This window comes from Rana temporaria, chromosome 7 (genome assembly GCF_905171775.1).
Source record: "Rana temporaria chromosome 7, aRanTem1.1, whole genome shotgun sequence".
Taxonomy (NCBI): domain Eukaryota; kingdom Metazoa; phylum Chordata; class Amphibia; order Anura; family Ranidae; genus Rana; species Rana temporaria.
Genome location: NC_053495.1, coordinates 205,473,671 through 205,490,281, shown reverse-complemented (window position 1 = coordinate 205,490,281; position 16,611 = coordinate 205,473,671). Strand labels below are relative to the sequence as shown.

At 40.6% G+C, this 16,611-nt stretch overlaps 3 protein-coding genes across 3 annotated transcripts in view; all 3 read right to left on the bottom strand.

Moving 5' to 3' along the window:
• Positions 1–3,230: 3,230 nt before the first annotated feature.
• LOC120946261 (putative uncharacterized protein DDB_G0286901) lies at positions 3,231–8,780 on the bottom strand (the record flags this gene model as incomplete). Its single annotated transcript, XM_040361090.1, has 4 exons — positions 3,231–3,335; positions 3,435–3,656; positions 7,770–7,958; positions 8,319–8,780. Coding segments are annotated over 4 exons (978 nt in total), but the record flags the coding sequence as incomplete, so codon positions are not given.
• A 126-nt stretch (positions 8,781–8,906) lies between these two features.
• On the bottom strand, positions 8,907–10,840 carry LOC120946260 (putative uncharacterized protein DDB_G0277255; the record flags this gene model as incomplete). The annotated part of the gene is made up of 3 exons (XM_040361089.1): positions 8,907–9,144; positions 9,728–9,885; positions 10,208–10,840. Coding segments are annotated over 3 exons (1,029 nt in total), but the record flags the coding sequence as incomplete, so codon positions are not given.
• Positions 10,841–12,062: 1,222 nt separating this feature from the next.
• LOC120946259 (mucin-2-like) overlaps positions 12,063–16,611 on the bottom strand; it is a gene marked incomplete at its 5' end in the record, with an annotated part of 8,500 nt that continues 3,951 nt past the window's right edge. Inside the window, 4 exons of the mRNA XM_040361088.1 lie at positions 12,063–12,300; positions 13,709–13,725; positions 14,135–15,735; positions 16,490–16,593. Coding sequence (XP_040217022.1) covers positions 12,063–12,300; positions 13,709–13,725; positions 14,135–15,735; positions 16,490–16,593 — 1,960 coding nt within the window. The remainder of the gene's footprint in view (positions 12,301–13,708; positions 13,726–14,134; positions 15,736–16,489; positions 16,594–16,611) is intronic.

Below are 16,611 nucleotides of genomic sequence, written 5' to 3'. Positions count from 1 at the left end.
CTGCAGTTGATGATGGAGTTGTTGTTTCTGCAGTTGATGTTGGAGTTGTTGTTTCTACAGTTGATGTTGGAGCTGTTGTTTCTACAGTTGATGTTGGAGCTGTTGTTTCTGCAGTTGATGTTGGAGTTGTTGTTGTGGCAGATGATGTTGGAGTTGTTTCTGCAGTTGATGTTGGAGTTGTTGTTTCTGCAGTTGTTGTTTCTGCAGTTGATGTTGGAGTTGTTGTTCCTGCAGTTGATGTTGGAGTTGTTGTTTCTGCAGTTGATGTTGGAGTTGTGGTTTCTGCAGTTGATGTTTGAGTTGTTGTTTCTGCAGTTGATGTTGGAGTTGTTTCTGCAGTTGATGTTGGAGTTGTTGTTGTTGCAGTTGGAGTTGTTGTCACTGCAGTTGACGTTGGAGTTGTTTCTTCAGTTGATGTTGGAGTTGTTGTTTCTGCAGTTGATGGAGTTGTTGTTTCTGAAGTTGTTGTTTCTGCAGTTGATGATGGAGTTGTTGTTTCTGCAGTTGATGTTGGAGTTGTTGTTTCTACAGTTGATGTTGGAGCTGTTGTTTCTGCAGTTGATGTTGGAGTTGTTGTTCCTGCAGTTGATGTTGGATTTGTTGTTTCTGCAGTTGATGTTGGAGTTGTTGTTTCTGCAGTTGAGGTTGGAGTTGTTGTTGCTGCAGTTGATGTTGGAGTTGTTGTTTCTGCAGTTGAGGTTGGAGTTGTTGTTTCTGCAGATGTTGTTTCTGCAGTTGATGTTGGAGTTGTTGTTTCTGCAGTTGATGTTGGAGTTGTTTCTGCAGTTGATGTTGGAGTTGTTTCTGCAGTTGATGTTGGAGTTGTTGTTTCTGCAGTTGATGTTGGAGTTGTTTCTTCAGTTGATGTTGGAGTTGTTGTTTCTGCAGTTGATGTTGGAGTTGTTGTTTCTGCAGTTGATGTTGGAGTTGTTGTTTCTGCAGTTGATGTTGGAGTTGTTGTTTCTGCAGTTGATGTTGGAGTTGTTGTTGTTGCAGTTGTTGTTTCTACAGTTGATGTTGGAGCTGTTGTTTCTGCAGTTGATGTTGGAGTTGTTGTTCCTGCAGTTGATGTTGGAGTTGTTGTTTCTGCAGTTGATGTTGGAGTTGTTGTTGCTGCAGTTGATGTTGGAGTTGTTGTTTCTGCAGTTGAGGTTGGAGTTGTTGTTTCTGCAGATGTTGTTTCTGCAGTTGATGTTGGAGTTGTTGTTTCTGCAGTTGATGTTGGAGTTGTTGTTTCTGCAGTTGATGTTGGAGTTGTTTCTGCAGTTGATGTTGGAGTTGTTTCTGCAGTTGATGTTGGAGTTGTTGTTTCTGCAGTTGATGTTGGAGTTGTTTCTGCAGTTGATGTTGGAGTTGTTGTTTCTGCAGTTGATGTTGGAGTTGTTTCTGCAGTTGATGTTGGAGTTGTTGTTTCTGCAGTTGTTGTTTCTGCAGTTGATGTTGGAGCTGTTGTTGCTGCAGTTGATGTTGGAGTTGTTGTTTCTGCAGTTGATGTTGGAGTTGTTGTTTCTGCAGTTGATGTTGGAGTTGTTGTTTCTGCAGTTGATGATGGAGTTGTTGTTTCTGCAGTTGATGATGGAGTTGTTGTTTCTGCAGTTGATGTTGGAGCTGTTGTTGCTGCAGTTGATGTTGGAGTTGTTGTTGTTGCAGTTGATGTTGGAGTTGTTGTTTCTGCCGTTGATGTTGGAGTTGTTATTTCTGCAGTTGATGTTGGAGTTGTTGTTTCTGCAGTTGATGTTGGAGTTGTTGTTTCTGCAGTTGATGTTGGAGTTGTTTCTGCAGTTGGAGTTGTTGTTGTTGCAGTTGATGTTGGAGTTGTTGTTTCTGCAGTTGATGTTGGAGTTGTTTCTGCAGTTGATGTTGGAGTTGTTGTTTCTGCAGTTGATGTTGGAGCTGTTGTTGCTGCAGTTGATGTTGGAGTTGTTGTTTCTGCAGTTGATGTTGGAGCTGTTGTTTCTGCAGTTGATGTTGGAGTTGTTGTTCCTGCAGTTGATGTTGATGTTGGAGTTGTTTCTGCAATTGATGTTGATGTTGGAGTTGTTGTCTCTGTAGTTGATGTTGGAGTTGTTGTCTCTGTAGTTGATGTTGGAGTTGTTGTTTCTGCAGTTGATGTTGGAGTTGTTGTCTCTGTAGTTGATGTTGGAGTTGTTGTTTCTGCAGTTGATGTTGGAGTTGTTGTTTCTGCAGTTGATGTTGGAGTTGATGCTGGAAATGTTGTTTCTGCAGTTGATGTTTGAGTTGTTGTTGTTGCAGTTGATGTTGGAGTTGTTGTTGCTGCAGTTGATGTTGGAATTGTTTTCACTGCAGTTGATGTTTGAGTTGTTGTTGTTGCAGTTGATGTTGATGTTGGAGTTGTTTCTGCAGTTGATGTTGGAGTTGTTGTTTCTGTAGTTGATGTTGGAGTTGATGTTGGAAATGTTGTTTCTGCAGTTGATGTTGGAGTTGTTGTCTCTGTAGTTGATGTTGGAGTTGTTGTTTCTGCAGTTGATGTTGGAGTTGTTGTTTCTGCAGTCGATGTTGGAGTTGATGTTGGAAATGTTGTTTCTGCAGTTGATGTTTGAGTTGTTGTTGTTGCAGTTGATGTTGGAGTTGTTGTTGCTGCAGTTGATGTTGGAATTGTTTTCATTGCAGTTGATGTTTGAGTTGTTGTTGTTGCAGTTGATGTTGATGTTGGAGTTGTCTCTGCAGTTGATGTTGATGTTGGAGTTGTTGTCTCTGTAGTTGATGTTGGAGTTGTTATTTGTTCAGGTGATGTTGGAGTTGTTGGTTCTGCAGATAATGTTCTAGTTGTTGTCACTGCAGTTGATGTTGGAGTTTTCGTTGCTGTAGTTGTTGTTTCTGCAGTTGATGTTGGAGTTGTTTCTGCAGTTGTTGTTTTTGCAGTTGATGTTAAAGTTGTTGCTGCAGTTGATGTTGGAGTTGTTGCTGCAGTTGGTGTTCGAGTTGTTGTTGTTGCAGTTGAAGTTGTTGTTGCAGTTGATGTTGGAGGTGTTTCTGCAGTTGGTGTTGGAGATGTTGTTTCTGCAGTTGATGTTGGAGTTGTTGTTGCTGCAGTTGATGTTGGAGTTGTTGTTTCTGCAGTTGAGGTTGGAGTTGTTGTTTCTGCAGATGTTGTTTCTGCAGTTGATGTTGGAGTTGTTTCTGCAGTTGATGTTGAAGTTGTTGTTTCTGCAGTTGATGTTGGAGTTGTTTCTGCAGTTGATGTTGGAGTTGTTGTTTCTGCAGTTGATGTTGGAGTTGTTGTTTCTGCAGTTGTTGTTTCTGCAGTTGATGTTGGAGCTGTTGTTGCTGCAGTTGATGTTGGAGTTGTTGTTTCTGCAATTGACGTTGGAGTTGTTGTTTCTGCAGTTGATGTTGGAGTTGTTGTTTCTGCAGTTGATGATGGAGTTGTTGTTTCTGCAGTTGATGATGGAGTTGTTGTTTCTGCAGTTGATGTTGGAGCTGTTGTTGCTGCAGTTGATGTTGGAGTTGTTGTTGTTGCAGTTGATGTTGGAGTTGTTGTTTCTGCCGTTGATGTTGGAGTTGTTATTTCTGCAGTTGATGTTGGAGTTGTTGTTTCTGCAGTTGATGTTGGAGTTGTTGTTTCTGCAGTTGATGTTGGAGTTGTTTCTGCAGTTGGAGTTGTTGTTGTTGCAGTTGATGTTGGAGATGTTGTTTCAGCAGTTGATGTTGAAGTTGTTGTTGTTGCAGTTGATGTTGATGTTGGAGTTGTTTCTGCAGTTGATGTTGATGTTGGAGTTGTTGTCTCTGTAGTTGATGTTGGAGTTGTTGTCTCTGTAGTTGATGTTGGAGTTGTTGTTTCTGCAGTTGATGTTGGAGTTGTTGTCTCTGTAGTTGATGTTGGAGTTGTTGTTTCTGCAGTTGATGTTGGAGCTGTTGTTTCTGCAGTTGATGTTGGAGTTGTTGTTCCTGCAGTTGATGTTGATGTTGGAGTTGTTTCTGCAGTTGATGTTGGAGTTGTTTCTGCAGTTGATGTTGATGTTGGAGTTGTTGTCTCTGTAGTTGATGTTGGAGTTGTTGTCTCTGTAGTTGATGTTGGAGTTGTTGTTTCTGCAGTTGATGTTGGAGTTGTTGTCTCTGTAGTTGATGTTGGAGTTGTTGTTTCTGCAGTTGATGTTGGAGTTGTTGTTTCTGCAGTTGATGTTGGAGTTGTTGTTTCTGCAGTTGATGTTGGAGTTGTTGTTTCTGCAGTTGATGTTGGAGTTGATGTTGGAAATGTTTTTTCTGCAGTTGATGTTTGAGTTGTTGTTGTTGCAGTTGATGTTGGAGTTGTTGTTGCTGCAGTTGATGTTGGGATTATTTTCATTGCAGTTGATGTTTGAGTTGTTGTTGTTGCAGTTGATGTTGATGTTGGAGTTGTTTCTGCAGTTGATGTTGATGTTGGAGTTGTTGTCTCTGTAGTTGATGTTGGAGTTATTGTTTCTGCAGTTGATGTTGGAGTTGTTATTTCTTCAGGTGATGTTGGAGTTGTTGGTTCTGCAGTTAATGTTCTAGTTGTTGTCACTGCAGTTGATGTTGGAGTTTTCGTTGCTGTAGTTGTTGTTTCTGCAGTTGATGTTGGAGTTGTTTCTGCAGTTGTTGTTTTTGCAGTTGATGTTAAAGTTGTTGCTGCAGTTGATGTTGGAGTTGTTGCTGCAGTTGGTGTTCGAGTTGTTGTTGTTGCAGTTGAAGTTGTTGTTGCAGTTGATGTTGGAGGTGTTTCTGCAGTTGGTGTTGGAGATGTTGTTTCTGCAGTTGATGTTGGAGTTGTTGTTGCTGCAGTTGATGTTGGAGTTGTTGTTTCTGCAGTTGAGGTTGGAGTTGTTGTTTCTGCAGATGTTGTTTCTGCAGTTGATTTTGGAGTTGTTGTTTCTGCAGTTGATGTTGGAGTTGTTGTTTCTGCAGTTGATGTTGGAGTTGTTTCTGCAGTTGATGTTGGAGTTGTTGTTTCTGCAGTTGTTGTTTCTGCAGTTGATGTTGGAGCTGTTGTTGCTGCAGTTGATGTTGGAGTTGTTGTTTCTGCAATTGACGTTGGAGTTGTTGTTTCTGCAGTTGATGTTGGAGTTGTTGTTTCTGCAGTTGATGATGGAGTTGTTGTTTCTGCAGTTGATGTTGGAGTTGTTGTTTCTGCAGTTGATGTTGGAGCTGTTGTTGCTGCAGTTGATGTTGGAGTTGTTGTTGTTGCAGTTGATGTTGATGTTGGAGTTGTCTCTGCAGTTGATGTTGATGTTGGAGTTGTTGTCTCTGTAGTTGATGTTGGAGTTGTTATTTCTTCAGGTGATGTTGGAGTTGTTGGTTCTGCAGATAATGTTCTAGTTGTTGTCACTGCAGTTGATGTTGGAGTTTTCGTTGCTGTAGTTGTTGTTTCTGCAGTTGATGTTGGAGTTGTTTCTGCAGTTGTTGTTTTTGCAGTTGATGTTAAAGTTGTTGCTGCAGTTGATGTTGGAGTTGTTGCTGCAGTTGGTGTTCGAGTTGTTGTTGTTGCAGTTGAAGTTGTTGTTGCAGTTGATGTTGGAGGTGTTTCTGCAGTTGGTGTTGGAGATGTTGTTTCTGCAGTTGATGTTGGAGTTGTTGTTTCTGCAGTTGATGTTGGAGTTGTTGTTTCTGCAGTTGAGGTTGGAGTTGTTGTTTCTGCAGATGTTGTTTCTGCAGTTGATGTTGGAGTTGTTTCTGCAGTTGATGTTGGAGTTGTTGTTTCTGCAGTTGATGTTGGAGTTGTTTCTGCAGTTGATGTTGGAGTTGTTGTTTCTGCAGTTGATGTTGGAGTTGTTGTTTCTGCAGTTGTTGTTTCTGCAGTTGATGTTGGAGCTGTTGTTGCTGCAGTTGATGTTGGAGTTGTTGTTTCTGCAATTGACGTTGGAGTTGTTGTTTCTGCAGTTGATGTTGGAGTTGTTGTTTCTGCAGTTGATGATGGAGTTGTTGTTTCTGCAGTTGATGATGGAGTTGTTGTTTCTGCAGTTGATGTTGGAGCTGTTGTTGCTGCAGTTGATGTTGGAGTTGTTGTTGTTGCAGTTGATGTTGGAGTTGTTGTTTCTGCCGTTGATGTTGGAGTTGTTATTTCTGCAGTTGATATTGGAGTTGTTGTTTCTGCAGTTGATGTTGGAGTTGTTGTTTCTGCAGTTGATGTTGGAGTTGTTGTTTCTGCAGTTGGAGTTGTTGTTGTTGCAGTTGATGTTGGAGTTGTTGTTTCAGCAGTTGATGTTGAAGTTGTTGTTGTTGCAGTTGATGTTGATGTTGGAGTTGTTTCTGCAGTTGATGTTGATGTTGGAGTTGTTGTCTCTGTAGTTGATGTTGGAGTTGTTGTCTCTGTAGTTGATGTTGGAGTTGTTGTTTCTGCAGTTGATGTTGGAGTTGTTGTCTCTGTAGTTGATGTTGGAGTTGTTGTTTCTGCAGTTGATGTTGGAGCTGTTGTTTCTGCAGTTGATGTTGGAGTTGTTGTTCCTGCAGTTGATGTTGATGTTGGAGTTGTTTCTGCAGTTGATGTTGATGTTGGAGTTGTTGTCTCTGTAGTTGATGTTGGAGTTGTTGTCTCTGTAGTTGATGTTGGAGTTGTTGTTTCTGCAGTTGATGTTGGAGTTGTTGTCTCTGTAGTTGATGTTGGAGTTGTTGTTTCTGCAGTTGATGTTGGAGTTGTTGTTTCTGCAGTTGATGTTGGAGTTGTTGTTTCTGCAGTTGATGTTGGAGTTGTTGTTTCTGCAGTTGATGTTGGAGTTGATGTTGGAAATGTTTTTTCTGCAGTTGATGTTTGAGTTGTTGTTGTTGCAGTTGATGTTGGAGTTGTTGTTGCTGCAGTTGATGTTGGGATTATTTTCATTGCAGTTGATGTTTGAGTTGTTGTTGTCGCAGTTGATGTTGATGTTGGAGTTGTTTCTGCAGTTGATGTTGATGTTGGAGTTGTTGTCTCTGTAGTTGATGTTGGAGTTATTGTTTCTGCAGTTGATGTTGGAGTTGTTATTTCTTCAGGTGATGTTGGAGTTGTTGGTTCTGCAGTTAATGTTCTAGTTGTTGTCACTGCAGTTGATGTTGGAGTTTTCGTTGCTGTAGTTGTTGTTTCTGCAGTTGATGTTGGAGTTGTTTCTGCAGTTGTTGTTTTTGCAGTTGATGTTAAAGTTGTTGCTGCAGTTGATGTTGGAGTTGTTGCTGCAGTTGGTGTTCGAGTTGTTGTTGTTGCAGTTGAAGTTGTTGTTGCAGTTGATGTTGGAGGTGTTTCTGCAGTTGGTGTTGGAGATGTTGTTTCTGCAGTTGATGTTGGAGTTGTTGTTGCTGCAGTTGATGTTGGAGTTGTTGTTTCTGCAGTTGAGGTTGGAGTTGTTGTTTCTGCAGATGTTGTTTCTGCAGTTGATGTTGGAGTTGTTGTTTCTGCAGTTGATGTTGGAGTTGTTGTTTCTGCAGTTGATGTTGGAGTTGTTTCTGCAGTTGATGTTGGAGTTGTTGTTTCTGCAGTTGTTGTTTCTGCAGTTGATGTTGGAGCTGTTGTTGCTGCAGTTGATGTTGGAGTTGTTGTTTCTGCAATTGACGTTGGAGTTGTTGTTTCTGCAGTTGATGTTGGAGTTGTTGTTTCTGCAGTTGATGATGGAGTTGTTGTTTCTGCAGTTGATGATGGAGTTGTTGTTTCTGCAGTTGATGTTGGAGCTGTTGTTGCTGCAGTTGATGTTGGAGTTGTTGTTGTTGCAGTTGATGTTGGAGTTGTTGTTTCTGCCGTTGATGTTGGAGTTGTTATTTCTGCAGTTGATGATGGAGTTGTTGTTTCTGCAGTTGATGTTGGAGCTGTTGTTGCTGCAGTTGATGTTGGAGTTGTTGTTGTTGCAGTTGATGTTGGAGTTGTTGTTTCTGCCGTTGATGTTGGAGTTGTTATTTCTGCAGTTGATGTTGGAGTTGTTGTTTCTGCAGATGATGTTGGAGTTGTTGTTTCTGCAGTTGATGTTGGAGTTGTTTCTGCAGTTGGAGTTGTTGTTGTTGCAGTTGATGTTGGAGTTGTTGTTTCTGCAGTTGATGTTGAAGTTGTTGTTGTTGCAGTTGTTGTTTCTGCAGTTGATGTTGGAGCTGTTGTTTCTGCAGTTGATGTTGGAGTTGTTGTTCCTGCAGTTGATGTTGATGTTGGAGTTGTTTCTGCAGTTGATGTTGATGTTGGAGTTGTTGTCTCTGTAGTTGATGTTGGAGTTGTTGTCTCTGTAGTTGATGTTGGAGTTGTTGTTTCTGCAGTTGATGTTGGAGTTGTTGTCTCTGTAGTTGATGTTGGAGTTGTTGTTTCTGCAGTTGATGTTGGAGTTGTTGTTTCTGCAGTTGATGTTGGAAATGTTGTTTCTGCAGTTGATGTTGGAGTTGATTCTGCAGTTGATGTTTGAGTTGTTGTTGTTGCAGTTGATGTTGGAGTTGTTGTTGCTGCAGTTGATGTTGGAATTGTTTTCACTGCAGTTGATGTTTGAGTTGTTGTTGTTGCAGTTGATGTTGATGTTGGAGTTGTTTCTGCAGTTGATGTTGGAGTTGTTGTTTCTGTAGTTGATGTTGGAGTTGCTTTTGGAAATGTTGTTTCTGCAGTTGATGTTGGAGTTGTTTCTGCAGTTGATGTTTGAGTTGTTGTTGTTGCAGTTGATGTTGGAGTTGTTGTTGCTGCAGTTGATGTTGGAATTGTTTTCACTGCAGTTGATGTTTGAGTTGTTGTTGTTGCAGTTGATGTTGATGTTGGAGTTGTTTCTGCAGTTGATGTTGGAGTTGTTGTTGCTGCAGTTGATGTTGGAATTGTTTTCACTGCAGTTGATGTTTGAGTTGTTGTTGTTGCAGTTGATGTTGATGTTGGAGTTGTTTCTTCAGTTGATGTTGGAGTTGTTGTCTCTGTAGTTGATGTTGGAGTTATTGTTTCTGCAGTTGATGTTGGAGTTGTTATTTCTTCAGGTGATGTTGGAGTTGTTGGTTCTGCAGTTAATGTTCTAGTTGTTGTCACTGCAGTTGATGTTGGAGTTTTCGTTGCTGTAGTTGTTGTTTCTGCAGTTGATGTTGGAGTTGTTTCTGCAGTTGTTGTTTTTGCAGTTGATGTTAAAGTTGTTGCTGCAGTTGATGTTGGAGTTGTTGCTGCAGTTGGTGTTCGAGTTGTTGTTGTTGCAGTTGAAGCTGTTGTTGCAGTTGATGTTGGAGGTGTTTCTGCAGTTGGTGTTGGAGATGTTGTTTCTGAAGTTGATGTTGGAGTTGTTGTTTCTGCAGTTGATGTTGGAGTTGTTGTTTCTGCAGTTGATGTTGGAGTTGTTGCTGCAGTTGATGTTGGAGTTGTTGTCACTGCAGTTGGTGTTGGAGTTGTTGTTGTTGCAGTTGATGTTGGAGTTGTTGTTGTTGCAGTTGATGTTGGAGTTGTTGTTGCTGCAGTTGATGTTGGAGTTGTTGCTGCAGTTGATGTTGGAGTTGTTGTCACTGCAGTTGGTGTTGGAGTTGTTGTTGTTGCAGTTGATGTTGGAGTTGTTTCTGCAGTTGGTGTTGGAGATGTTGTTTCTGCAGTTGATTTTGAAATTGTTGTTTCTGCAGTTGATTTTGAAATTGTTGTCGCTGCAGTTGATGTTGGAGTTGTTGTTTCTGCAGTTGTTGTTAGAGTTGTTGTCACTGTAGTTGATGTTGGAGTTGTTGCTTCAGTTGATGTTGGAGTTGTTGCTGCAGTTGTTGTTTCTGCAGTTGATGTTAAAGTTGTTGATGTTGAAGTTGTTGTTGTTGTTGTTGCAGTTGATGTTAAAGTTGTTGATGTTGGAGTTGTTGTTGTTGTTGCTGCAGTTGTTGTTGAAGTTTTTGCTGTAGTAGATTTTGGAGAAGTTGTTGCTGCAGTTGATGTTGAAGTTGTTGTTTCTGAAGTTGATGTTGGAGTTTTTGTTGCTGAAGTTGATGTTGGAGTTGTTGTTTCTGCACTTGATGTTGCAGTTGTTGTTTCTGCAGTTGATGTTGGAGTTGTTGTTTCTGCAGTTGATGTTGGAGTTGTTGTTTCTGCAGTTGATGTTGGAGTTGTTGTTTCTGCAGTTGATGTTGGAGTTGTTTCTGCAGTTGATGTTTCAGTTGTTGTTTCTGCAGTTGATGTTGGAGTTGTTGTCGCTGCAGTTGATGTTGGAATTGTTGTTTCTGCAGTTGATATTGGAGTTGTTGTTTCTGCAGTTGATTTTGAAATTGTTGTCGCTGCAGTTGATGTTGGAGTTTTTGTTGCTGCATTTGATGTTGGAGTTGTTGTTTCTTCAGTTGATATTGGAGTTGTTTCTGCAGTTGATGTTGGAGTTGTTGTTGTTGCAGTTGGAGTTGTTGTCACTGCAGTTGATGTTGGAGTTGTTTCTTCAGTTGATGTTGGAGTTGTTGTTTCTGCAGTTGTTGTTAGAGTTGTTGTCACTGTAGTTGATTTTGGAGTTGTTGCTGCAGTTGTTGTTTCTGCAGTTGATGTTAAAGTTGTTGATGTTGGAGTTGTTGTCACTTTAGTTGATGTTGGAGTTGTTGTTGTTGTTGTTGCAGTTGATGTTGGAGTTGTTGTTTCTGCAGTTGATGTTTGCGTTGTTGCTGCAGGTGATGTTGCAGTTGTTGTTTCTGCAGTTGATGTTGCAGTTGTTGTTGTTGCAGTTGATGTTGCAGTTGTTGTTTCTGCAGTTGATGTTGGAGTTATTGTTTCTGCAGTTGATATTGGAGTGGTTGTTTCTGCAGTTGATTTTGAAATTGTTGTTTCTGCGGTTGATTTTGAAATTGTTGTCGCTGCATTTGATGTTGGAGTTGTTGTTTCTTCAGTTGATATTGGAGTTGTTTCTGCAGTTGATGTTGATGTTGGAGTTGTTGTCTCTGTAGTTGATGTTGGAGTTGTTGTCTCTGTAGTTGATGTTGGAGTTGTTGTTTCTGCAGTTGATGTTGGAGTTGTTGTCTCTGTAGTTGATGTTGGAGTTGTTGTTTCTGCAGTTGATGTTGGAGTTGTTGTTTCTGCAGTTGATGTTGGAGTTGTTGTTTCTGCAGTTGATGTTGGAGTTGTTGTTTCTGCAGTTGATGTTGGAGTTGATGTTGGAAATGTTTTTTCTGCAGTTGATGTTTGAGTTGTTGTTGTTGCAGATGATGTTGGAGTTGTTGTTGCTGCAGTTGATGTTGGGATTATTTTCATTGCAGTTGATGTTTGAGTTGTTGTTGTTGCAGTTGATGTTGATGTTGGAGTTGTTTCTGCAGTTGATGTTGATGTTGGAGTTGTTGTCTCTGTAGTTGATGTTGGAGTTATTGTTTCTGCAGTTGATGTTGGAGTTGTTATTTCTTCAGGTGATGTTGGAGTTGTTGGTTCTGCAGTTGATGTTCTAGTTGTTGTCACTGCAGTTGATGTTGGCGTTTTCGTTGCTGTAGTTGTTGTTTCTGCAGTTGATGTTGGAGTTGTTTCTGCAGTTGTTGTTTTTGCAGTTGATGTTAAAGTTGTTGCTGCAGTTGATGTTGGAGTTGTTGCTGCAGTTGGTGTTCGAGTTGTTGTTGTTGCAGTTGAAGTTGTTGTTGCAGTTGATGTTGGAGGTGTTTCTGCAGTTGGTGTTGGAGATGTTGTTTCTGCAGTTGATGTTGGAGTTGTTGTTGCTGCAGTTGATGTTGGAGTTGTTGTTTCTGCAGTTGAGGTTGGAGTTGTTGTTTCTGCAGATGTTGTTTCTGCAGTTGATTTTGGAGTTGTTGTTTCTGCAGTTGATGTTGGAGTTGTTGTTTCTGCAGTTGATGTTGGAGTTGTTTCTGCAGTTGATGTTGGAGTTGTTGTTTCTGCAGTTGTTGTTTCTGCAGTTGATGTTGGAGCTGTTGTTGCTGCAGTTGATGTTGGAGTTGTTGTTTCTGCAATTGACGTTGGAGTTGTTGTTTCTGCAGTTGATGTTGGAGTTGTTGTTTCTGCAGTTGATGATGGAGTTGTTGTTTCTGCAGTTGATGATGGAGTTGTTGTTTCTGCAGTTGATGTTGGAGCTGTTGTTGCTGCAGTTGATGTTGGAGTTGTTGTTGTTGCAGTTGATGTTGATGTTGGAGTTGTCTCTGCAGTTGATGTTGATGTTGGAGTTGTTGTCTCTGTAGTTGATGTTGGAGTTGTTATTTCTTCAGGTGATGTTGGAGTTGTTGGTTCTGCAGATAATGTTCTAGTTGTTGTCACTGCAGTTGATGTTGGAGTTTTCGTTGCTGTAGTTGTTGTTTCTGCAGTTGATGTTGGAGTTGTTTCTGCAGTTGTTGTTTTTGCAGTTGATGTTAAAGTTGTTGCTGCAGTTGATGTTGGAGTTGTTGCTGCAGTTGGTGTTCGAGTTGTTGTTGTTGCAGTTGAAGTTGTTGTTGCAGTTGATGTTGGAGGTGTTTCTGCAGTTGGTGTTGGAGATGTTGTTTCTGCAGTTGATGTTGGAGTTGTTGTTGCTGCAGTTGATGTTGGAGTTGTTGTTTCTGCAGTTGAGGTTGGAGTTGTTGTTTCTGCAGATGTTGTTTCTGCAGTTGATGTTGGAGTTGTTTCTGCAGTTGATGTTGGAGTTGTTGTTTCTGCAGTTGATGTTGGAGTTGTTTCTGCAGTTGATGTTGGAGTTGTTGTTTCTGCAGTTGATGTTGGAGTTGTTGTTTCTGCAGTTGTTGTTTCTGCAGTTGATGTTAGAGCTGTTGTTGCTGCAGTTGATGTTGGAGTTGTTGTTTCTGCAATTGACGTTGGAGTTGTTGTTTCTGCAGTTGATGTTGGAGTTGTTGTTTCTGCAGTTGATGATGGAGTTGTTGTTTCTGCAGTTGATGATGGAGTTGTTGTTTCTGCAGTTGATGTTGGAGCTGTTGTTGCTGCAGTTGATGTTGGAGTTGTTGTTGTTGCAGTTGATGTTGGAGTTGTTGTTTCTGCCGTTGATGTTGGAGTTGTTATTTCTGCAGTTGATATTGGAGTTGTTGTTTCTGCAGTTGATGTTGGAGTTGTTGTTTCTGCAGTTGATGTTGGAGTTGTTGTTTCTGCAGTTGGAGTTGTTGTTGTTGCAGTTGATGTTGGAGTTGTTGTTTCAGCAGTTGATGTTGAAGTTGTTGTTGTTGCAGTTGATGTTGATGTTGGAGTTGTTTCTGCAGTTGATGTTGATGTTGGAGTTGTTGTCTCTGTAGTTGATGTTGGAGTTGTTGTCTCTGTAGTTGATGTTGGAGTTGTTGTTTCTGCAGTTGATGTTGGAGTTGTTGTCTCTGTAGTTGATGTTGGAGTTGTTGTTTCTGCAGTTGATGTTGGAGCTGTTGTTTCTGCAGTTGATGTTGGAGTTGTTGTTCCTGCAGTTGATGTTGATGTTGGAGTTGTTTCTGCAGTTGATGTTGATGTTGGAGTTGTTGTCTCTGTAGTTGATGTTGGAGTTGTTGTCTCTGTAGTTGATGTTGGAGTTGTTGTTTCTGCAGTTGATGTTGGAGTTGTTGTCTCTGTAGTTGATGTTGGAGTTGTTGTTTCTGCAGTTGATGTTGGAGTTGTTGTTTCTGCAGTTGATGTTGGAGTTGTTGTTTCTGCAGTTGATGTTGGAGTTGTTGTTTCTGCAGTTGATGTTGGAGTTGTTGTTTCTGCAGTTGATGTTGGAAATGTTGTTTCTGCAGTTGATGTTGGAGTTGATTCTGCAGTTGATGTTTGAGTTGTTGTTGTTGCAGTTGATGTTGGAGTTGTTGTTGCTGCAGTTGATGTTGGAATTGTTTTCACTGCAGTTGATGTTTGAGTTGTTGTTGTTGCAGTTGATGTTGATGTTGGAGTTGTTTCTGCAGTTGATGTTGGAGTTGTTGTTTCTGTAGTTGATGTTGGAGTTGCTTTTGGAAATGTTGTTTCTGCAGTTGATGTTGGAGTTGTTTCTGCAGTTGATGTTTGAGTTGTTGTTGTTGCAGTTGATGTTGGAGTTGTTGTTGCTGCAGTTGATGTTGGAATTGTTTTCACTGCAGTTGATGTTTGAGTTGTTGTTGTTGCAGTTGATGTTGATGTTGGAGTTGTTTCTGCAGTTGATGTTGGAGTTGTTGTTGCTGCAGTTGATGTTGGAATTGTTTTCACTGCAGTTGATGTTTGAGTTGTTGTTGTTGCAGTTGATGTTGATGTTGGAGTTGTTTCTTCAGTTGATGTTGGAGTTGTTGTCTCTGTAGTTGATGTTGGAGTTATTGTTTCTGCAGTTGATGTTGGAGTTGTTATTTCTTCAGGTGATGTTGGAGTTGTTGGTTCTGCAGTTAATGTTCTAGTTGTTGTCACTGCAGTTGATGTTGGAGTTTTCGTTGCTGTAGTTGTTGTTTCTGCAGTTGATGTTGGAGTTGTTTCTGCAGTTGTTGTTTTTGCAGTTGATGTTAAAGTTGTTGCTGCAGTTGATGTTGGAGTTGTTGCTGCAGTTGGTGTTCGAGTTGTTGTTGTTGCAGTTGAAGCTGTTGTTGCAGTTGATGTTGGAGGTGTTTCTGCAGTTGGTGTTGGAGATGTTGTTTCTGAAGTTGATGTTGGAGTTGTTGTTTCTGCAGTTGATGTTGGAGTTGTTGTTTCTGCAGTTGATGTTGGAGTTGTTGCTGCAGTTGATGTTGGAGTTGTTGTCACTGCAGTTGGTGTTGGAGTTGTTGTTGTTGCAGTTGATGTTGGAGTTGTTGTTGTTGCAGTTGATGTTGGAGTTGTTGTTGCTGCAGTTGATGTTGGAGTTGTTGCTGCAGTTGATGTTGGAGTTGTTGTCACTGCAGTTGGTGTTGGAGTTGTTGTTGTTGCAGTTGATGTTGGAGTTGTTTCTGCAGTTGGTGTTGGAGATGTTGTTTCTGCAGTTGATTTTGAAATTGTTGTTTCTGCAGTTGATTTTGAAATTGTTGTCGCTGCAGTTGATGTTGGAGTTGTTGTTTCTGCAGTTGTTGTTAGAGTTGTTGTCACTGTAGTTGATGTTGGAGTTGTTGCTTCAGTTGATGTTGGAGTTGTTGCTGCAGTTGTTGTTTCTGCAGTTGATGTTAAAGTTGTTGATGTTGAAGTTGTTGTTGTTGTTGTTGCAGTTGATGTTAAAGTTGTTGATGTTGGAGTTGTTGTTGTTGTTGCTGCAGTTGTTGTTGAAGTTTTTGCTGTAGTAGATTTTGGAGAAGTTGTTGCTGCAGTTGATGTTGAAGTTGTTGTTTCTGAAGTTGATGTTGGAGTTTTTGTTGCTGAAGTTGATGTTGGAGTTGTTGTTTCTGCACTTGATGTTGCAGTTGTTGTTTCTGCAGTTGATGTTGGAGTTGTTGTTTCTGCAGTTGATGTTGGAGTTGTTGTTTCTGCAGTTGATGTTGGAGTTGTTGTTTCTGCAGTTGATGTTGGAGTTGTTTCTGCAGTTGATGTTTCAGTTGTTGTTTCTGCAGTTGATGTTGGAGTTGTTGTCGCTGCAGTTGATGTTGGAATTGTTGTTTCTGCAGTTGATATTGGAGTTGTTGTTTCTGCAGTTGATTTTGAAATTGTTGTCGCTGCAGTTGATGTTGGAGTTTTTGTTGCTGCATTTGATGTTGGAGTTGTTGTTTCTTCAGTTGATATTGGAGTTGTTTCTGCAGTTGATGTTGGAGTTGTTGTTGTTGCAGTTGGAGTTGTTGTCACTGCAGTTGATGTTGGAGTTGTTTCTTCAGTTGATGTTGGAGTTGTTGTTTCTGCAGTTGTTGTTAGAGTTGTTGTCACTGTAGTTGATGTTGGAGTTGTTGCTGCAGTTGTTGTTTCTGCAGTTGATGTTAAAGTTGTTGATGTTGGAGTTGTTGTCACTTTAGTTGATGTTGGAGTTGTTGTTGTTGTTGTTGCAGTTGATGTTGGAGTTGTTGTTTCTGCAGTTGATGTTTGCGTTGTTGCTGCAGGTGATGTTGCAGTTGTTGTTTCTGCAGTTGATGTTGCAGTTGTTGTTGTTGCAGTTGATGTTGCAGTTGTTGTTTCTGCAGTTGATGTTGGAGTTGTTGTTTCTGCAGTTGATATTGGAGTGGTTGTTTCTGCAGTTGATTTTGAAATTGTTGTTTCTGCGGTTGATTTTGAAATTGTTGTCGCTGCATTTGATGTTGGAGTTGTTGTTTCTTCAGTTGATATTGGAGTTGTTTCTGCAGTTGATGTTGATGTTGGAGTTGTTGTCTCTGTAGTTGATGTTGGAGTTGTTGTCTCTGTAGTTGATGTTGGAGTTGTTGTTTCTGCAGTTGATGTTGGAGTTGTTGTCTCTGTAGTTGATGTTGGAGTTGTTGTTTCTGCAGTTGATGTTGGAGTTGTTGTTTCTGCAGTTGATGTTGGAGTTGTTGTTTCTGCAGTTGATGTTGGAGTTGTTGTTTCTGCAGTTGATGTTGGAGTTGATGTTGGAAATGTTTTTTCTGCAGTTGATGTTTGAGTTGTTGTTGTTGCAGATGATGTTGGAGTTGTTGTTGCTGCAGTTGATGTTGGGATTATTTTCATTGCAGTTGATGTTTGAGTTGTTGTTGTTGCAGTTGATGTTGATGTTGGAGTTGTTTCTGCAGTTGATGTTGATGTTGGAGTTGTTGTCTCTGTAGTTGATGTTGGAGTTATTGTTTCTGCAGTTGATGTTGGAGTTGTTATTTCTTCAGGTGATGTTGGAGTTGTTGGTTCTGCAGTTAATGTTCTAGTTGTTGTCACTGCAGTTGATGTTGGAGTTTTCGTTGCTGTAGTTGTTGTTTCTGCAGTTGATGTTGGAGTTGTTTCTGCAGTTGTTGTTTTTGCAGTTGATGTTAAAGTTGTTGCTGCAGTTGATGTTGGAG